The sequence below is a fragment of the Scleropages formosus genome, chromosome 13 (genome assembly GCF_900964775.1).
Source record: "Scleropages formosus chromosome 13, fSclFor1.1, whole genome shotgun sequence".
NCBI lineage: Eukaryota > Metazoa > Chordata > Actinopteri > Osteoglossiformes > Osteoglossidae > Scleropages > Scleropages formosus.
In genome coordinates this window covers 20,669,967-20,687,085 of record NC_041818.1, presented here as the reverse complement: position 1 = coordinate 20,687,085, position 17,119 = coordinate 20,669,967, and the positions used below count along the sequence as shown (strand labels likewise).

Sequence of the window (17,119 nt, the reverse complement as noted above, 5' to 3'; positions counted from 1 at the left end):
GGGCGCAGAGGGAGGGGACACACCCAGGGCGGGACGCCAGTCCGTCGCAAGGCACCCCAAGCAGGACTCGAACCCCAGACCCACCACGGAGAACCCGGTCCAACCCACCGCGCCACCGCGCCACCGCGCCTCCCTAGAAAAATCACATGCTTAGGAAATTAAGATAGCTTATATTAGCATGATTAAAAGACTCCGCCTTTGCCCTTTGCGCTCTTTCACTTCAGCGATGAAGCCCAGAAAACTGCTGCTCAGGTTGGAGCGAATTCAGCAGAAGTAGCGGTCGCGTTAATGCGGACACGCGGCCAAAAATAAAGTCACTAGACAAACGTTGCCATGGAAACCCGGAGCTCCTCCACTCATGTGCGGGACTGTCGAAGCGCCCACGGGATAGCATGTCACCGCACGGCACGGGGCTGCGCGCCCTGCTCCTCCTCGGCTTCCACGTGCTTTTGTCCGCGCGCAGTAAGTCCCTCATTCCTCATGTGCCATGAGCGCTTCGATATTTAGCTTAAACTTGAATTAGACTTTTAAAGGTTTATTTCGTTCAGCTGCTCCAAGTGCACTTCAGACATCCTCTTTTCTTTTTTTACTGTGCCGAAGGGGAGAGACAATTGAACTGGCGCGTTTCTCCAACAAGAGTACTTCTACCGAAAGGAGACAGATACTAAATCATTGCATGATTACTGACAGGTAGACACTCAGAACTGCGAACTGCGATATGAAGAAACCTGCTCGCTTTTTTTTTTACATTATTTCAATAATATTTTTCCATATGATAATAATTTGCATCATATGATAATAAGCTTTATACAACTGCAAAAATGTATCCCCTAAGTCACAGTTGATTATGACTGTACGTTTTGACATTAGAACCTTTACAAATGTGCATCATGTGTCTACAGTAAGTAAACTTATTATTACACTAGAAAAAAAAAAACATTTTGTATATTGATTTCTGAGATACTGAATATGTTCTGGATAGCATTAACCGGTTAAGGACTTGGATCTGCAACCTCAAGATTTCTGGTTATCGTTAATTTCTACAAAATTCTCACGTTGTAAATTACACAATTGAATACTGTACATACTGTATGGTACTTTGAACATTTTCATCAGATAAGAATTGCCTTTCAAATATTTATTTTTAAAATACTTTTGAACTGAATTCAGTGTCAATTTCAATTAAGTTCATTGCTTATAAAGTGCTCACCAGTGTAAGACAGAATGTATAAAATGTATAAATGCCTCTGTTAAATACAGCCTCTATCTGCTCTTGTTTTATGACAGCTGAACCGTTCCAATGTAGTTACAACTGACAATATTTGGCACTTAGTCTCTCATAAACTATTAAATAATTTTATATAAGAATGCATGTACTTTAACAGTTCTACTCTGTAAATTACTCAGAATGTAGATTTCAAATGGTAAAATAAAATGTATTTATTTTAAAATTTTTTTGAATTATGCACTTAATAACTAGGTATTGCTTGTTCTGTAAGAAACACCCTTTGTTAAACGATTCCTCTATATTTTTCCTTACTAGTTCAAATATTTTCCAAAATTCTACATGAAGATGGATTTGTGAAACAGTAAAGAACACATCTTGCAAAGCACTGAGTTTCCTCTGTTTTTTCCAGGTGTTGCAGCCTCATGTGATGTTACGAAGAATGAAGAATTTAGTCAGTGTTTCGGAGCTCTGGGACAACCTGTGTTCATAGACCTCATTAATGACACCACCGGTTATGAGATCAGCTTAAAAAATTCTCAGAATGAACGGATTTTCAATTTTAAGTACGGAAGTACCACATATTATGCGTGTTGTTTAGTGTTTTTTAACAATGGCACCTTGAGGATGGACAAAGGTAAGAAAAATTACTCCAGCAAATACAACTTGGAGATACATGATTTAGATGGAACATTCTTACAAAGCAGGAAGATTCAGCTCGCCATTGAAAGTAAGTCTTCTCATCCAGCACTTAAATGAAAAGACCCAATTCTCCAAAATTATTATTATTTTTTCTCTGTAGGAAATCTTAAATTGTATTCTGATGATGACTGCAGAGCTGAAATGCTACTGATTTCTTCCCCCAGAACCTGTGTCCTCACCAGTGTTGTCCACACTATGTTTATCCCATGGAAAGCTGAAGGTGTCCTGCTCCACTGAGGGGGACAATCCCCAGTACACCTGGAGTCTGGGGGACGGGCCCCTTGAGGGGTACGATGGGAAAGGTGCTGTTGTACTGGGGATGGATGTGAGTGGAGATGTGACCTGTACTGTGTGGAATAATGTCAGCAGAGAAAGCAGCACCTTGAGACTCCCCACCTGTACAGGTAGAATTTGTATATAGAAACTTTTAATGTACTTTATATGCGTTGTTGTTAGATGCACCTAGTGCTTTCCGGGATTGGCTCCAGACCAGCATAACCTTGTACTATATAAGCTCTTTTTTTAAAAATGAAAGGGGTGACTGAAAGCTACCACCATTTTGAATAATAATAATAATAATAATAATAATAATATCTGACAAAGTGTGATCTCTGGTTCTGTAATAATCACCCATTTGTTTTAACTTAAAGAAACTGGAGCCTCTATGAATTGCACCTTAGTTAATGGTGTAATGACAAACAGCACGAAAGGTATGTGCCTTCTGCATACAGAATCAGTTAAAAGTATTCATACTGTAATATTGTTCTCCAGTGTTTATAATAATTTGTAATTCTGTTTGTCTTCTAGATTCCTGTGGATTAGTTTCGGTTGCAGTGGGAGCAACCTTTGCCCTGTCAGTCTTGTTAATAATAATGTACTACCACTATAAGAAAAAAGCACAATCATAAGTGATAATGTCATGCTGATAAGTGCACATAAATTGTTCAATACTCCTTGTTCTCATCTCAGTGTTTCCAGTTCTATAGAGAATATCGCCTTTGCTGTACAAACTCCTGGTTTTCTTTGGTAATTTTCAACATGAGCCGCACTCTTTGACTGTTTGAACGAGTTTTGGAATTTTGTGTAACGGTGCCTTTTGAAATTTTGTTCACATAGTGCTTGTTATGTGGTGTCATTATACCGTAAGTTCTTTTTCACTATTGTTGCGAAGAAGTGTTTACGTTCTTGGAGACCCTTATACAGAATGTGTTATGTATCATGTCAAATAAAGGCTTTAATAAAAGATACAAAAGACCCTAAATTTAATTAGCCTCCATGGTGTTTACAGCTTGAGTTTGGTGTTTGTGCATCAATGATCAATAACAAGATGACAAACGTTGCACATATTTATGGGATAAATAATCTGGGTTTGGATAGGAGTTTATTGAAAGTACTACTTTTTAAATAAGAATACATTTAAGTTTCGCTCAAAGTAAATAAAAATATTATTTTTTTAATAAATTGAACTATTTTTATTTATCATAACTGTATTTCAGATTTTTACAAAACCTAATCAGAAAGTAAATAGATCAATTTCTGTCTTACTAACACACAACTTACTGGCCAAACTGCATTTATATGCCTTGGAGCCAGTGTGTATTTACCATTAACTGTTTCAAACATTTCATATCTGAGGAAAGAAAAACAGTTTCTGACAGCAGCTGCTCATTGCAGAAAATATGGAGCACCTAATATTCTCATTTCTGTTCCAGGTTGTGTTGAGGGGTAAAACAGAAAATTCGCAGTGTAAGCACTGTATGCCTGTCTGAAAGAGACTATTTGAATTTACTGTTGCCTTTGACACAGTATTCACTTGGAACAAGTAATTATTTTGTCACCCAGTAATGTGTGTTTTCTTTAAGAGTACTGGGGAAGAATTAAAGTTTGAATTGAAAAAAAGCTGAACCGAGCCTGTTTTGCGGCTGGGGGGCAAATGTGTTCCTTTAAAGAGCTCCACTTTTGCTATTTGTTTCAGTTCTATAGTTGTGGCCAGAAGCAGTCGCTGAGGAAGGGTTATGTGGTCAGAAGCAGTTGCTGGCTGAATGTAGACACAGAAACTCAGGGTCCAGTTACCATAAGAGAAGCATCTCTGCACGCAACGGTGTGGTTCCTGCAGCCCCTCGTCTCCTCTGGCTCTCCGGCTGCCTAAGAATGTCGGACCAGGGGATGAGGCTGTTCGCTGTGTTCCTTGGCTTTCCTGTTCTGCTCTTGGCCTACCGTAAGTCTGTAATTGCTTTCCTTCACATTGTGAAAGTGCAGAACCGTTTTATTGTTATGCCGTGACCACCTATTAACATTTTGCGTAACATCCAGAATGTTGACTTGCAAATGATTTGCTACCGCACACATCTGATCCCAGCACGAATAACTTGAGAGAAGGTTTGAAGAAAGTCATGAAAAAGACATAAGATATTGGATTGAAGAATGTGAAGAAGTTGAGTTTTGGTGCACAGGACAGGAAACTATCTTAAGTCCTAATCAGGCTTGTTTGACGCTTCTTAGCTCTTTTCTCTCTTTCTCAGGGTGTCAGAGTCCAAACCAGGACCATCAAATGGTCACCAGCTCTAAAAGCAACTCTGTCTCCCTCTTCCTACCTTCTCAGCCCTCCTCTGATGTCTTCCACATGGTGTGGAAAAAGGACAACAAAGTGATGGCTAAGGCAAAAAATATCTCAAATGTCTTGACTTTCAGAAACAAAACCATCTTGTTTCCAAATGGGACTCTGCTGCTGTACAGCCTGCTCAAGGAAGATAGAGGTCTTTTCCAGCTGGAGATCTTCAGTGACAGTGGAACATGTCTGTTCTGGGGCAGCATTATGCTGGATGTCCAGGGTGGGTGAAATATCGATGCAGTCTTTGGCCAAATCCGTCTGAGCGCGAGGTCAACCCTCCTGCATTCTGTTGAGATATTATTGCAGACAGACAAGTGGTTAAAAGTGCAGACCTGTAACTACTTATCAAATTGATGAGATAAATAGTATAAATAGCATTATACAAAGCGTTTTAAAATCTCTGAAGCTGCTTTAGATAAAAGCAACAGATATTCAACAGAATCCGGAAGCTCACTTAGTCACTCAACAAACCATTTATGTGCATGATGGTATTTTTCAGACCCAGTGTCCAAGCCGGTCTTATCACAGATTTCTTGGCAGAATGAAACAGTAAACCTAAAGTGTGAAGTGCAGCGAGGTGACAATGTGTCCATCCAGTGGCTGGAACGCCCATGTGGCACCAACAGCAGCTGGGTTCGCACCATGAGAGGCTTCACCTTGTCTGTTGAGAGGGGCACCTCCAGAGAGTTCATCTGCACGGCTATGAACAACATCAGCCAAGAGACCAGCAATGCTCTGACTGTTGACTGCCATGGTGAGGAGAACTTTGCTGTATTCTTATTTATCATTTATCATTATATTAAAAAATCTAGTTAACATTTTTTGTTTTTAAAGAAATTTGAAATTCTCAAGGGAAATTTTATGTTTGCCCATAAAGAATGCACAAATATTGAACCTGTGCATAATATAAAACAAGTGCACGCACTTTCTGAACCGCTTGTCCCATATGGGGTCACGGAGCCTACGCAGCAACACAGGGCGTAAGCCCGGAGAGGGAGGGGACACACCCAGGACAGGATGCCAGTCCGCCGCAAGGCATCCCAAGCGGGACTCGAACCCCAGACCCACCAGAGAGCAGGACCCGGTCCAACCTACTGCACCACAGCACCATTCTGCTAATGTTACATCTGTGCAAATGTAATACTTGTGCATAAAGAATTTCAGAATTTCAATGTATCAATACATCGGACTAGCAACAGTTTTTTGATAGCAGAAGGAAATTCATTACTAGGAACATATTGCAATATCAGTTGTCTTACTGAACCAGTTTTCTTTGTTTTCCATTGAGATGGAGCTGCACCTGAAATAGTTTCAAACTCTGGTGACGAACCCATGAGGAGAGGTCAGTAAAAAAAAGTTTGGTCCTTTGCACTTTCTTGAGTATCATGTGTCAGTGGGTGTTGGTGTCATCTGACCAGATACGGCGAGCGACCAAATCATCGTGCTCCTACTCTGTGCCTTTGCAAGCCTCCTTGTCAGCGTTACCATATTCCTGGTCTTCTTCAGCATTGCCCAGAGGAAAAGAAAAACAGGTTGGCTTTGAATTGCTGGGGAGCAGAGGTGGGCTTGGCAATCCTGCTGACAGGGCAGAGTGTCACACCCATATCATTTACTCCTAAAAGCATTTATAAAAGTGCAAAATTTTTATTTATAATTCCACATAATTAATTTAGCTTTCAATATATTTAATTTGAAATATTTTAACAATGTAAGCTTTTTGCCTTGTTGGAAGTGGATTAGTAAGCATACCTGATTTTTAATCAAAAACAATATGTCAAACATCCTTGCTACAGTAATTTATGGCATAAACTGATTCCCACCTTGGGAGAATGTGACATTTTATATTTGCAGGTTAAAGCTGTTGCCTGCTCAGTTGTTTTTTTTCTACTTTGAAAGGGGTCATGGAAACGAAAGTGGGAAGCTTTGCTGTGAGAGACCAGCAAGTCTTACAGATGCTGAAAGGCAAGCAACACTTTCTTTTGTTGCAGAGTACAATTTTTGATGTTTAACGTTTGTCTCATAGACATTTCTTAATTTCTCTGCAAGGAAAAAAAACAAAAAACAAAAAACAAAAAATGTTAAGTCAAACTATTTGCTTTTTGCAGTTTGTATAGAAATAGAAACTTAATGATATATTCCCAGATCTTAAAGGTTTTTAGGTTTACTATCTTAGTTGTGATAGTTTGTTAAAAATATGTCTCTGTAGACTGATGAAAACATGTACTCTCACCCACACACCTGAACAAGAAGCTTATGCTGAAAGGGCTATACTTTGCTGGATTTTAAAAACCTTTGCTGTTGTCTTTTCTCACCATTTCTCCTTGTGTTTTTATGTAGAGGAGGTGTATGTCGATATGAGCTTAGAGACCATTGCCAGGACGGTACCAGAGATGAGTAGCTTTGGACCAATGGAGGCACCCTGGAATGCACAGGAAGCAGAGACAGGTAAGAGTTCCCATAGCAGCAGCAGACTGTGCTGTATCCCCCTTCCCTCAAACTGCTTCATATCTGAAAACTTGCCATGAAAATGGGAAAATGTGTAATGGGAAAAAACATGAAAATGAATTTCTTTAAATATACTAAACAAACAAAAAAAATCATTCAGAGTAAGAACAGGGACAGCTAATAATGGAGTGGAGATATATTTGGATCCAAATATTGTAGTTCAAATCTCACTTACAGCTGCAGTACGCTTGATCAAGGTTCTTACCCTAAAATGCTCCAGCAAAATTACTCAGCCAGGTAAATGGATAAATGGTTATAGGTAATAATTGTAGCTTAACACACACACACTTTCAGAACTGCTTGTCCCTTACGGGGTCACGGGGAACCGGAGCCTACCCAGCAACACAGGGCGTAATGCCGGAGGGGACACACCCAGGACGGGACGCCAGTCCGCCACAAGGCACCCCAAGTGGGACTCGAACCCCAGACCCACCGGACAGCAGGACTGCGGTCCAACCCACTGCGCCACCGCACCCCCATATGTAGCTTAACATTAAAAGTCAATTTTGAGAAAAGCATCATCTAAATGAGGAAATGTAAGAATGTAATGATGGAGCAGAACGTTAAATGCTTGAAAAATAATAGAACACATGCAATAAAAGTTGCAGAAGAAGTTAGGCTTATGCTCCTATACTAAGATTGGATGGATCAGTAGAACAGGAAACAGCTCCAGAGCTTGTCAGTTCCTCTCCAAGAGCAGATTTTCCTCACTGAGTCCATGTTTCTCGGTGGCCTCTGTTTAAAATACTAATAAAATGTTAAAACTGAACAAACATGAACATGTGTGGTTAGTCAAGGAAGTGACATGCATTTGCTGTTATTGCAGATGCTATCTATGTCCCAATGAATACTGCCAATAGCAAGGAAGAAACTGTTCCTGCTTCTGAAATAAGTCAACCTGCAACTCAGCCCTCTGGTGAGGGTAAGTGAAACTCCCAGAAAGGGTAGGAAAACTTAACTGTTCAGTACGAGCCTAAAATGTGTCAACACCTGTTGGGAACTAGTTTTTGTTCACAATGCAATCGGTTCACATGTCTGATCAGGAAATGAGCTGCTAGGAGACGAATGAGACTTGCTTTGACTCTTCTCATACAAGTACTGTAGAGGTTGTCCAACTGTCTCCAAATATTACGATGCCAAGATTTCTGCTCACATGTCTTTTTTCCTTCTTGGCCTCCCAGAACAAGTCTCTGATGTAAGTTCCGGGAATGACCGCAGACAGGTGGTTTATGCCGAAGTCAACTTCTCATCCAAGGAGCAGTCAAAATGCAGTTCCTCACCCACCGTAGGACAATCACAGTGATGGCAAAGTACTGGCAGTCTGTTGCGAGTCCTCAGTCTGAGTCTCTGCATTGTGTCTGAAAAACAGGTCTTAATATTACAGTCTTTTTGTCTAGATGTGAGTCCTATAGCTCTGACCCTTAGCTGGTGTTTAGCAAAAATTGGCAAGTGAGACTGCTCCCATGACTGATGACTGGGCTTTTCTCAAATTTCTCAGAGTTTCTCAAATAACCGCTTTGCAGAATCATGGAGCAAACAGCGATCATTCTGTCAAAACAATGCTGGTTGGTCCATTCATGTATATGTTTTTCCAGGATTTAGAAACTGCTGTGTTCACCTTTATTTTCAGTGTCCTTTTACAGTAACTACTAATAATTATTAATGAAAAGAAAACATGCATTGGTTCCACAGAGTGTTTGACACAATTACTATTTTCTACTCTTGGTTTATTTGTCTAAGCCATACTGGACACTGGACTCAACAGCTGTTATAAATAATATTTAATTGTAAAATAACATATAAACACACAAAGATTTGTCAAAAATTTGTTTGGAGTTATTGCTTCATGTTCTGGCATTTGAACATAAAACATTTTAATAACATTAAATCATGATTCGTTTTAACAGTCTGCACAAAAAACCAAAAATTGTAAGATGAGACACTTTTGCAAACACCTCTGAGCTCTTAGTCCTGCTGTGTCTGACTGTCTCTTGCACTCATGTCCTTTACATAAACAGGAGTTCCACACTTAGTTTCTGTGGGTTATTTTTTTTCTACGTAGAGCCAGTACGCACAAAGTGCTTGGTTTTCAGGCAAGCATTATATTGTTAAATATGGCCACCAAGTGTTTTCATATATGTACCAAAGGTTTTTTGAAGTTTTTTTTGTGCACTTTTTTTAGCTGGGTGAAAAAAACAGCTAAAGGAACTTCTACTTATCGAATTTCATTGAATGTATCAGTGTCTGGTTTCTGTGCGACCACAGAGGAACTTGTTTACTGCAGCGACAGTACCTGAGAAACACATGCACAAATTCCTTTTTTTTGCTTAGAATACAAGCAAGCATTTATAGCTGTTATAAAAATTGTGAGCACAAAGCGCACACTGCATTGTGAGTGCAGCCCACACTGAAGGCCTACTACACTCCACTGGTTCCCACTGCAGGTAGAATTGCTTCCTTGGTTCTCTCAGAGCACACTGACAACCACCTATTTGTTGGTGTGAGGGGGCTGAGATGTTATTGCATTCTCATCTCAACATTCAGAACAGACTTCGATAAAAATGCGGTTTTTTTTTTTTTATTAAGATCAACCCATGTCTCGGGGACGTCAGCACTGCAGTCTCTGTGAGAACTTCTTTCAGAAGTGGTCATGCATGTGGCATGCTAGCTTAGTTCCTTTTTGTGAGAAATGCTGCTGCTGCAAAAAAAGAAAAAAAAACACTCCCATGAGGGGTCTTTTCTGTGAGAAACTCTTAACAACAGTGTGGAACTGGTTTCATTTCATCTTCACGTAACTAATTGCTGCTAGAACAACACGTCTCTGCAATGCACATTGCACTGCAAATGGACATTTCAAACACAGTCAGACATCGGTCAAGCGCTGTACTCAAGAATGTCCTTTGCGCAGCAGCTCAGATGAACTGAAAAAGTGTGGGAGAAGAGCTAGAGAAGAATGCAACAAGAGCATGTCTGGTAACAGCAATGAAACCAGTACGGCTTCTACCAAAAAGGATTCATCTCGCACTCTGGATCAGCCTTATTTCTGTACAGTACGGTAGGACGTATTCTTACTCTAGATGTTTCATACTGCAGGAGTTACAAAGCAAACCAAAAAAAATCTGTTTTAAAAATATAATTTGTCTTCCTTCCTATCAGGGGAAGGAGGGAGACATAGACAAGTGGAACTTGCTGGGACGACAGTGTTTCTCCATTCTGCAAATAAGGCAAATAAGACTATTCCGAGTATACGGTGGAAAAAATCGGACACTCTCATTGGCAATTTGCGAAAGGCAAATAAGTCCTCATATCTGTGCTGTCAGTTTCAGCCCTCATCTGTGTGTCGGTGTATTATTTTTCCTAATGGGTCTCTGAGACTTGACTACGCAGCTAAAAATGATAATGGAAATTACACGGTAGAGTTGCATGACGATGTTGGCAAGGACATTGGATCTGTGGATGTTGAACTGTTGGTTCAAGGTAAGAGTTTTTATTCTCATTGTTTCACTTCTTGGGCAGTTTTGGACTTTTTGTATCCATCTCTAGTGACTGGCACATCCACTGGGGTGAGGCGACAAAGGATAATCCCTGTTAGAGTACATTGTTGCACTGTTATACATCACAAGTGTATATGGAGTGTTCATGGAGTATACGTGTACTTGCATCTTCCAGGCTAGAGCTTCAGGATTTTATATAGCAAACAATTCACTGCCACGGAGGAAGCCCTAGCTAAGCCCAGGCCATGGATCTTGGATGATAACACTTAACACCGCATTTGTAACAAAACCTGCAGCAAAGGCTACTGCTGGAAAAATGTGAAGAGTTGTAGAAAAAAACTTAGATACTCTGTGGTGGTTTGTGTCCTCTGTTTGGTCCCCTCAGAGGTTGTGAGCTTACCCAAGGTTCTTGTGATATGTGGGCAAGATGGCAACTACATGATGACCTGCTCAGTGCCTGATAGTGAGGGAGTCGAGCTGTTCTGGATGGACTCCTCCAACAGGACCTGGAATGCTGAGCATGCCCTGAGCCTTGCGTCCCACACACCGGGCTGGATCGTCTGTGTGGCACAGAATGAACTCAGCAGGCTCTCAAGCCAACCAGTGTCTCCACAATGTAGAGGTAAATTTAACATGTAGTAAAGGTGTTAATTATTAGTTTTTGTTTTCTTTGTTCTTTTTTTCCTGTTATAAAGATTTAAAAACCTCACAAATTTTGAGGGAGGCAAAGATAATCCTGACATACTTCTCACACCTTTCCACGGACCAGGGCGCATATCATTGTTGGTTGCCCTTGGAATGTTCCTCTGTGTTTTAGCATTTTCCATGACCATTATGATACGCCGTAACCGGATACGGAAGGATGAAAATGAAGGTGAGCAGAATAGACATTGAAGTCTCTTTGCTTTTCAATCATTCCTATGTAGAATATTTAATGATGTAACAACTACTGGGTTCTTTCAGTTGTTCAATTAGTTGACATTTTTCCCCAAAGCAGCTCACAGTCATTTAACCATTTATACAGCTGGGTAATTTTACCAGGGGGTAAAATTAGGCTCCTTGGGTGCTCAAGTGTACCATAGCTGGAGGTAGGATTTGAACCCCTGACCTTTGGATTAAGAGGCAGCAGCTCACAGCACTACCAACAGTTTTTCTTTTAAGAAGCAGACATGGAAACAGGAACTTTGATTTCAGTCAGGCTTTATTCTGGAACTCTTCAAGCTGAGCAAAGGTGTCAGTGGGAAGGGAAACCAGAACAAAGGGCAGAGACTCAAACTCCTCAACTTTGAGGAAGCCCAATCTTTCATGCGCATTTTTTTAGATCAGTGTTTTTTGCAGCTGCCTGGCTGATAACAATGTTTGATGGTAGAGAAAGATCAGATGGAGCATGTCTCCATGGCATTGCTACTGCCCTCTTTCCCATTACAGTAAAAGAGGTGCACTTTAGGTGCGACAGCATGTGCTCTTATGACCTGTGTTTTGTTACCCACCCTTGTTTCAGATGTGGAAGAAAACCCTTATGTCACAATGCATGGCCTTGTGGGGAAGAAGAAGAAGGATGGGCGCAAAGAAAGTGTGGAGATGGACACCTCAGTCTATGGTAATTATTCCCCAACAGGTATACAGATGGATGTTAGTGTTTGCTTTGCGAGGAGAGCTATGTACACCTCAAATTAGAATCGGGTAGCTCTGCAAAACGTGTGGTTTATATGTTTCATTCTCTCTGAGAAGGACCAGAGGGGGATGTGGTTTTGGGGGCAGTGGGGGGCGGGTGAAACAGATCTCAGAACATATTCACAGTAACTGTATGTGTCCAAGTCAAGCAGCATGTTGGAGAGTTTCCATTGTTATAACATTTATTTTTCTCTTGTGTCCAGTGACCTGCAGGACTTACTGCGTTAGAGACACTGAGGATGGTAATGAAGGCAACATGTAACCAGACTCATTTTAAAAGAGAATATCGGGAAAAATGCAGCAACAGTGAATGAACATAAGACACATTGATGAAAGACGGCTAGGTTCATGGTTCACAGGCTGGCTACAGCATGGAACAGCTCAACTGCATGTTTTTAATTAAACTATTTATTTTGCATATGTCAGAATATCACAAAATTCAGAGTATGCTGTATACACATGTACATACCTGGCAAAAATCTCTAATAAATGTTTAAATGTACTGCCAAATTGAGATGCAAAAATGGTGTCTTGTTTGTGATCACATCACTTGACAGGTTAATGTCTCTTTAATGAATTATTGATTAATTTAGTCACAATATCATCCAGTAATGCTAGCGAAGTAGCAAAGAAAACTTTCTTTTTTCTACGTGGGTAATCAAACACACTCATCTTGTAGCGACGAGTTCAGGGCAACTTTACCACTAGTTTCTAAATACTGTAAAAATGTACAGAGGGAAATTTATAGTTATAGTTATCTTTGATATGACTGCAATAAATATTCTTTTAGTTATCTCTCAACACACACACACACACACACACACACACACACACACACACACACACGCATGCACAGACATCGGTCATTCAGATGTATTTTAGCAACATCTCACTGAGCTCTGTGAAAGACGTGCTGGAGTTTAATCGATAAAGGTGGACATCTCTGTGGTTGGAGAAAAGGAGACACAGTCCTCCTCGGTCAGTGATGGAGGGGGAGGAGGGAACTCCTCTTTGTTGGCATCTTCGTCGCTGTCTTCCATCTTATTCACAATGTCCATGGAACTCACTAAACCGAGACAATAGAATGATGAGGAGCGCGAAAACGAATGACAAACGTGAGCTGCTTCTTTTAACTTGTGTTCAACCTGATGTACATTTATCAGAACAATATAAAATTTTTATACGTTAATTTTTTTTTTAGCTATCGTAAATCGGAGAGTGCTGCATTTCGCCCTTATATCAAAGAGAAATGAACTTAGTCGCATCTATTTACCAACACACACACACACACACACACACACACACACACACACACACACACTGGAGTGGACAAGTGATGTTCAAAACAGTTACTTACTTAGATTCTGTTGCTTTCTTCTCCAGATAAGGCCCAAGTACACAGAAAACACCACTATAACCAGAACAATCGCAGAGGCTCCTATTGTGATGTAGAGCTCCTTGGGTGCTCCTGGGCCTTTCATGTCAAGTCCCAGTTCGGAAGACAAAAAAAAATATTTGAATAAAAACTATTTGGATGAATATCACATTGACACAACTGGAACATGTTTCTGACTTAGACTATTAATGCTTATTATTTTTCGTGAATTTGTATAGTTTCTCAGACTTATACCAATGAAATTCTGCTTGCCTGATTTGTTGCTCATACATGAAAATGACACAGAGACATTCAGCCTGTCGTATTCCTCCAAAGTGCAAAAGAGCAGCCCAGAGAATTCATCCAGCGTCAAGGTTGGTATCTCACTGCTGTTTTCGGCGCTACTGTTTCCAATCAGACTGCCGTTCAAGCTCCATAGCACCGATATGGTCCGGGGTGGTGTGACCGAGCACCGGAACTCTGCCTTCCCATCCTGTAAACATGTCTGCTGTATAGCCAGCTGGGATTCTGTGGAAAGGACAGAAGAATTCAACTCAAACAGAGCTGTATCACTGGATGGGAAGAGTCCTCTGTAAAAATAAATTGAATTGAATTGAAAACACATTTCCCCCAAAACATGAACTTCAGCATTGACAGAAAATACAATGTACTTTCCAATAAAAATTAATGGAGAAAATAGGACACTAGGGTATGATAGGGCAGGACTGGAGGAAATAAAACTTTATTAATTGTTGCAGGAAATTTAGAAAGCAGCTCAACATGACAAATAACACACGATACATAACAGATGACACATTAACAACAACAAAATTCAGTTATATTATCCAGACATTAATTAAGTAATGAAATAATAAATAACAAAAAAAAAAACAATATTTGCAAGCTACAAATATGTTAGAACTAATGGGAGAGTAACATGATTTGTTTGCAGGATTTTCAAATGTTACATATGGATTTAAAGGATGCCAAACACATAATACGTATATTCAGTACAGAATCACCTGTTACCAGAAGCTGTGCAACCCATCTGTTTCTGAGATGTCCAGTGTCAATGTCGAGAGTGTGATTCCCTGTGTCATCCATGCGAGTCCTGAGCAGCGTGCATATCCCACTGGTCGTCATCTCTACTCGGCCTCGGTACTCGTCAGAATAGGTAGGAGTCGGTCCTATTAAACTGGCCACAGAATGTCCCCCTTTTCTCCAGTGGACATGAGGGGCAATAAAGGTTTCTGTGAGGTTCTCAGGAAACACGGTAACTGATCCTTCAGAATATCCAGACACCAGTGTGATCCCTTTCAGACCTGCGGTATGAGATGGCAGAAGTTCACGCTTCCCAAAGCCCTTGGGGTCATGCATTAGCACATCAAAATAAAACAGCTGTACAGAATAACAACAGATTAATGAGAAAAGCCTATACTGTTCCAACAACTTTAACAAGAAGACTGTATGGTATAACTAGTGGTGGTCAGTGCTGGGCCCAGAAAGCACTGCTCCAGGAAAATTTCAACGAGAAAATGCTGCCTATAACAGCAGGCAGCGGATACGGAAAATCCTTTAAAAACTGCAATATAACCGCAATATTTGCAACTGAGTTTATTGTGTCCATCCATAAGAAGTTTTGTAGATTCTGCTTGTGAAGGGCAGAATTAATATACACTCACAAGTGACGTTCAGAGTAATCCCAAGAGTACGTACAAGGATTCCATCCTTATTGAAAAACTCCACCTCATGCAGCCCAGCGTCACTCTCATTAACACTCCTCAGCGTCAAGGTCCTGTTGACATATTCATATCTTTTGTTGTTTTCTCCTTTCTCTGTGACCAGGTGAAATCTTTTAGTTATGCTCCTGTCTGGGTTCTTCATGTTCCAGTCCTCACTGGCCTCTATTTTTTCAGTGAATAAGTTCACAGATTCGCCCAGGAAGCAGAGAATGGTGCGGCTGGTCTGATCCGCTGTCACAGACACACAGAAAGCAAGCGGTCACCTAAGATCAGAAGTTATTTTAAGGAAGCTCACATGTGGCTATGAAGATACGGGAAAAAAAAAAAAACTGCTCATCTGGAATATAAATTCTCTATCAGCTTGCTATGAGGCTCCAAAGTGTAAACACAAACAACAGCTGTCCGCCTGCTCATCATAATCTTCTTTTATCATTTCACTCTATTTTATAAACCTTACCAGACACATGGGGCAGTACTTTCCCTATGTGGTTCAGGCCTGGGCAGCACCACATCATCACACACATCCAGAGGAGCAGAGCTGACATGTTGCATGTGCAGGACCAATGCTTCAGCTCGTGTAGAGTTCAGCTTTATATTAGCTCCGAAACCACATTCCACCAGATAGTTTTTAGTCTCGCTGAAGAAGTGATAACTGTTGTGTCACCTGTATGTGGGAACCAAAACGCCTGTGGCCAGCGCTCAGTAAAAGTGAGCTGTGCAAATTGGCACGTTTGACAGAGTTCAGAGTCTATAGCCTTCATTGGCAGTGGGTTATGAGCAGAATTCATTCAAAGGAAACCATTGAGAAACCATTTTCTCAAAGCTTCAGCGAGCAGGTTTGTATGGTTTCACCAGAAGCTGTTTCAAACAGTATAGCAGCCAACACTTCTGTGTCTATGAAATAATGCAGTGATATGAGCTCAGGACTGAACAGACATGGGAGTGAGTTTTATAAGGAATTATGACAGGTACTGTCAGTAAGAAGAAGTGAAATCCACTGCAATGGATACAGTTAATGTAGCTGAGAGTATGAAAGAGAATAGTTAGTCTTCACACGCCAAGGAGAACCAGGCACACACTAGCACATGACAAGAAACACAACACATCTTCATGCTAGCAGTTACGCAGATACACAGTTGTGCCGTGCAGCTGCAGGCTTTCGCAAACCGAGAGCTACAAGCTATTGGCAAATGGAAAAATCAGCTGCGGGTTTAGCGTATTAAAGCTTATTATAGACTGACAATGTGTGCAGGCTTCAAGCAGAGGTATGTTCTTATTTTTAAACAGCCTCAAACTAATCGACCATCACCGGCTATTTGCGTCGTACGTGTGTGTCACCATATGTTCTCATGAATAGCTCTGCTGCACTACCAAGGTGTTTAATGCAAGCAGTAAACTATAAATGACATTGTAGGACAGTCAGTTTATGGTGGTGACTTGCGTTTCTTTTCTGTATCAGTTAAGTTAATAACCACAACTGAAAATGAGCAATATGTATTGATTTTGATGTCATACTGATAGGCATCATTGTGTCTCAAACACTGCATAAGTCTGTTTCCGTGGGCTTGTGTGTATCGTAAAAACATGTCGGTCTAATGAAATTAAGATCTGGTTTGAGATTTCCTTGTAACTTCAACTGGCCTTTTGTTTCCACAGCAGGGTGTGATGGCCCACTTATATCCTTTTCAAATATCTGATTTTGTCACGAAACTAGAATGACACCATAGTGCAATTTCATTTGAGGACCTATGCACTACACACATACACACACACACACACACACACACACAC

At 40.6% G+C, this 17,119-nt stretch overlaps 3 protein-coding genes across 6 annotated transcripts; all 3 read left to right on the top strand.

The window, feature by feature from the left end:
• The first annotated feature begins 240 nt into the window (after positions 1–240).
• On the top strand, positions 241–3,013 carry LOC108923052 (uncharacterized). The gene is made up of 5 exons (XM_018733511.1): positions 241–462; positions 1,638–1,955; positions 2,092–2,331; positions 2,578–2,637; positions 2,735–3,013. The coding sequence occupies exons 1-5, from the start codon at positions 393–395 to the stop codon at positions 2,833–2,835; spliced, it is 789 nt and encodes a 262-aa protein (XP_018589027.1). The 5' UTR covers positions 241–392; the 3' UTR covers positions 2,836–3,013.
• A 928-nt stretch (positions 3,014–3,941) lies between these two features.
• Positions 3,942–8,992, top strand: LOC108923048 (uncharacterized). Of its 3 annotated transcripts, none has more exons than XM_018733504.2 (9): positions 3,942–4,145; positions 4,619–4,758; positions 5,079–5,292; positions 5,827–5,880; positions 5,957–6,070; positions 6,435–6,500; positions 6,876–6,983; positions 7,870–7,965; positions 8,225–8,992. In XM_018733504.2, the coding sequence occupies exons 1-9, from the start codon at positions 4,079–4,081 to the stop codon at positions 8,344–8,346; spliced, it is 981 nt and encodes a 326-aa protein (XP_018589020.2). In that variant the 5' UTR covers positions 3,942–4,078; the 3' UTR covers positions 8,347–8,992. The 3 variants fall into 3 exon arrangements, with proteins under 3 accessions (XP_018589020.2, XP_018589018.2, XP_018589019.2); XM_018733502.2 differs by having other exon boundaries at positions 4,450–4,758; positions 5,038–5,292; XM_018733503.2 differs by lacking the exon at positions 5,957–6,070 and having other exon boundaries at positions 4,450–4,758; positions 5,038–5,292.
• A 686-nt stretch (positions 8,993–9,678) lies between these two features.
• Positions 9,679–12,721, top strand: LOC108923037 (T-cell surface antigen CD2-like). Of its 2 annotated transcripts, none has more exons than XM_018733488.1 (6): positions 9,679–10,098; positions 10,200–10,520; positions 10,965–11,159; positions 11,307–11,411; positions 12,039–12,137; positions 12,415–12,721. In XM_018733488.1, exons 1-6 carry the CDS (start codon positions 10,026–10,028, stop codon positions 12,471–12,473), a joined length of 852 nt encoding a protein of 283 aa, XP_018589004.1. In that variant the 5' UTR covers positions 9,679–10,025; the 3' UTR covers positions 12,474–12,721. The 2 variants fall into 2 exon arrangements, with proteins under 2 accessions (XP_018589004.1, XP_018589003.1); XM_018733487.1 differs by having other exon boundaries at positions 10,923–11,159.
• Positions 12,722–17,119: the final 4,398 nt, after the last annotated feature.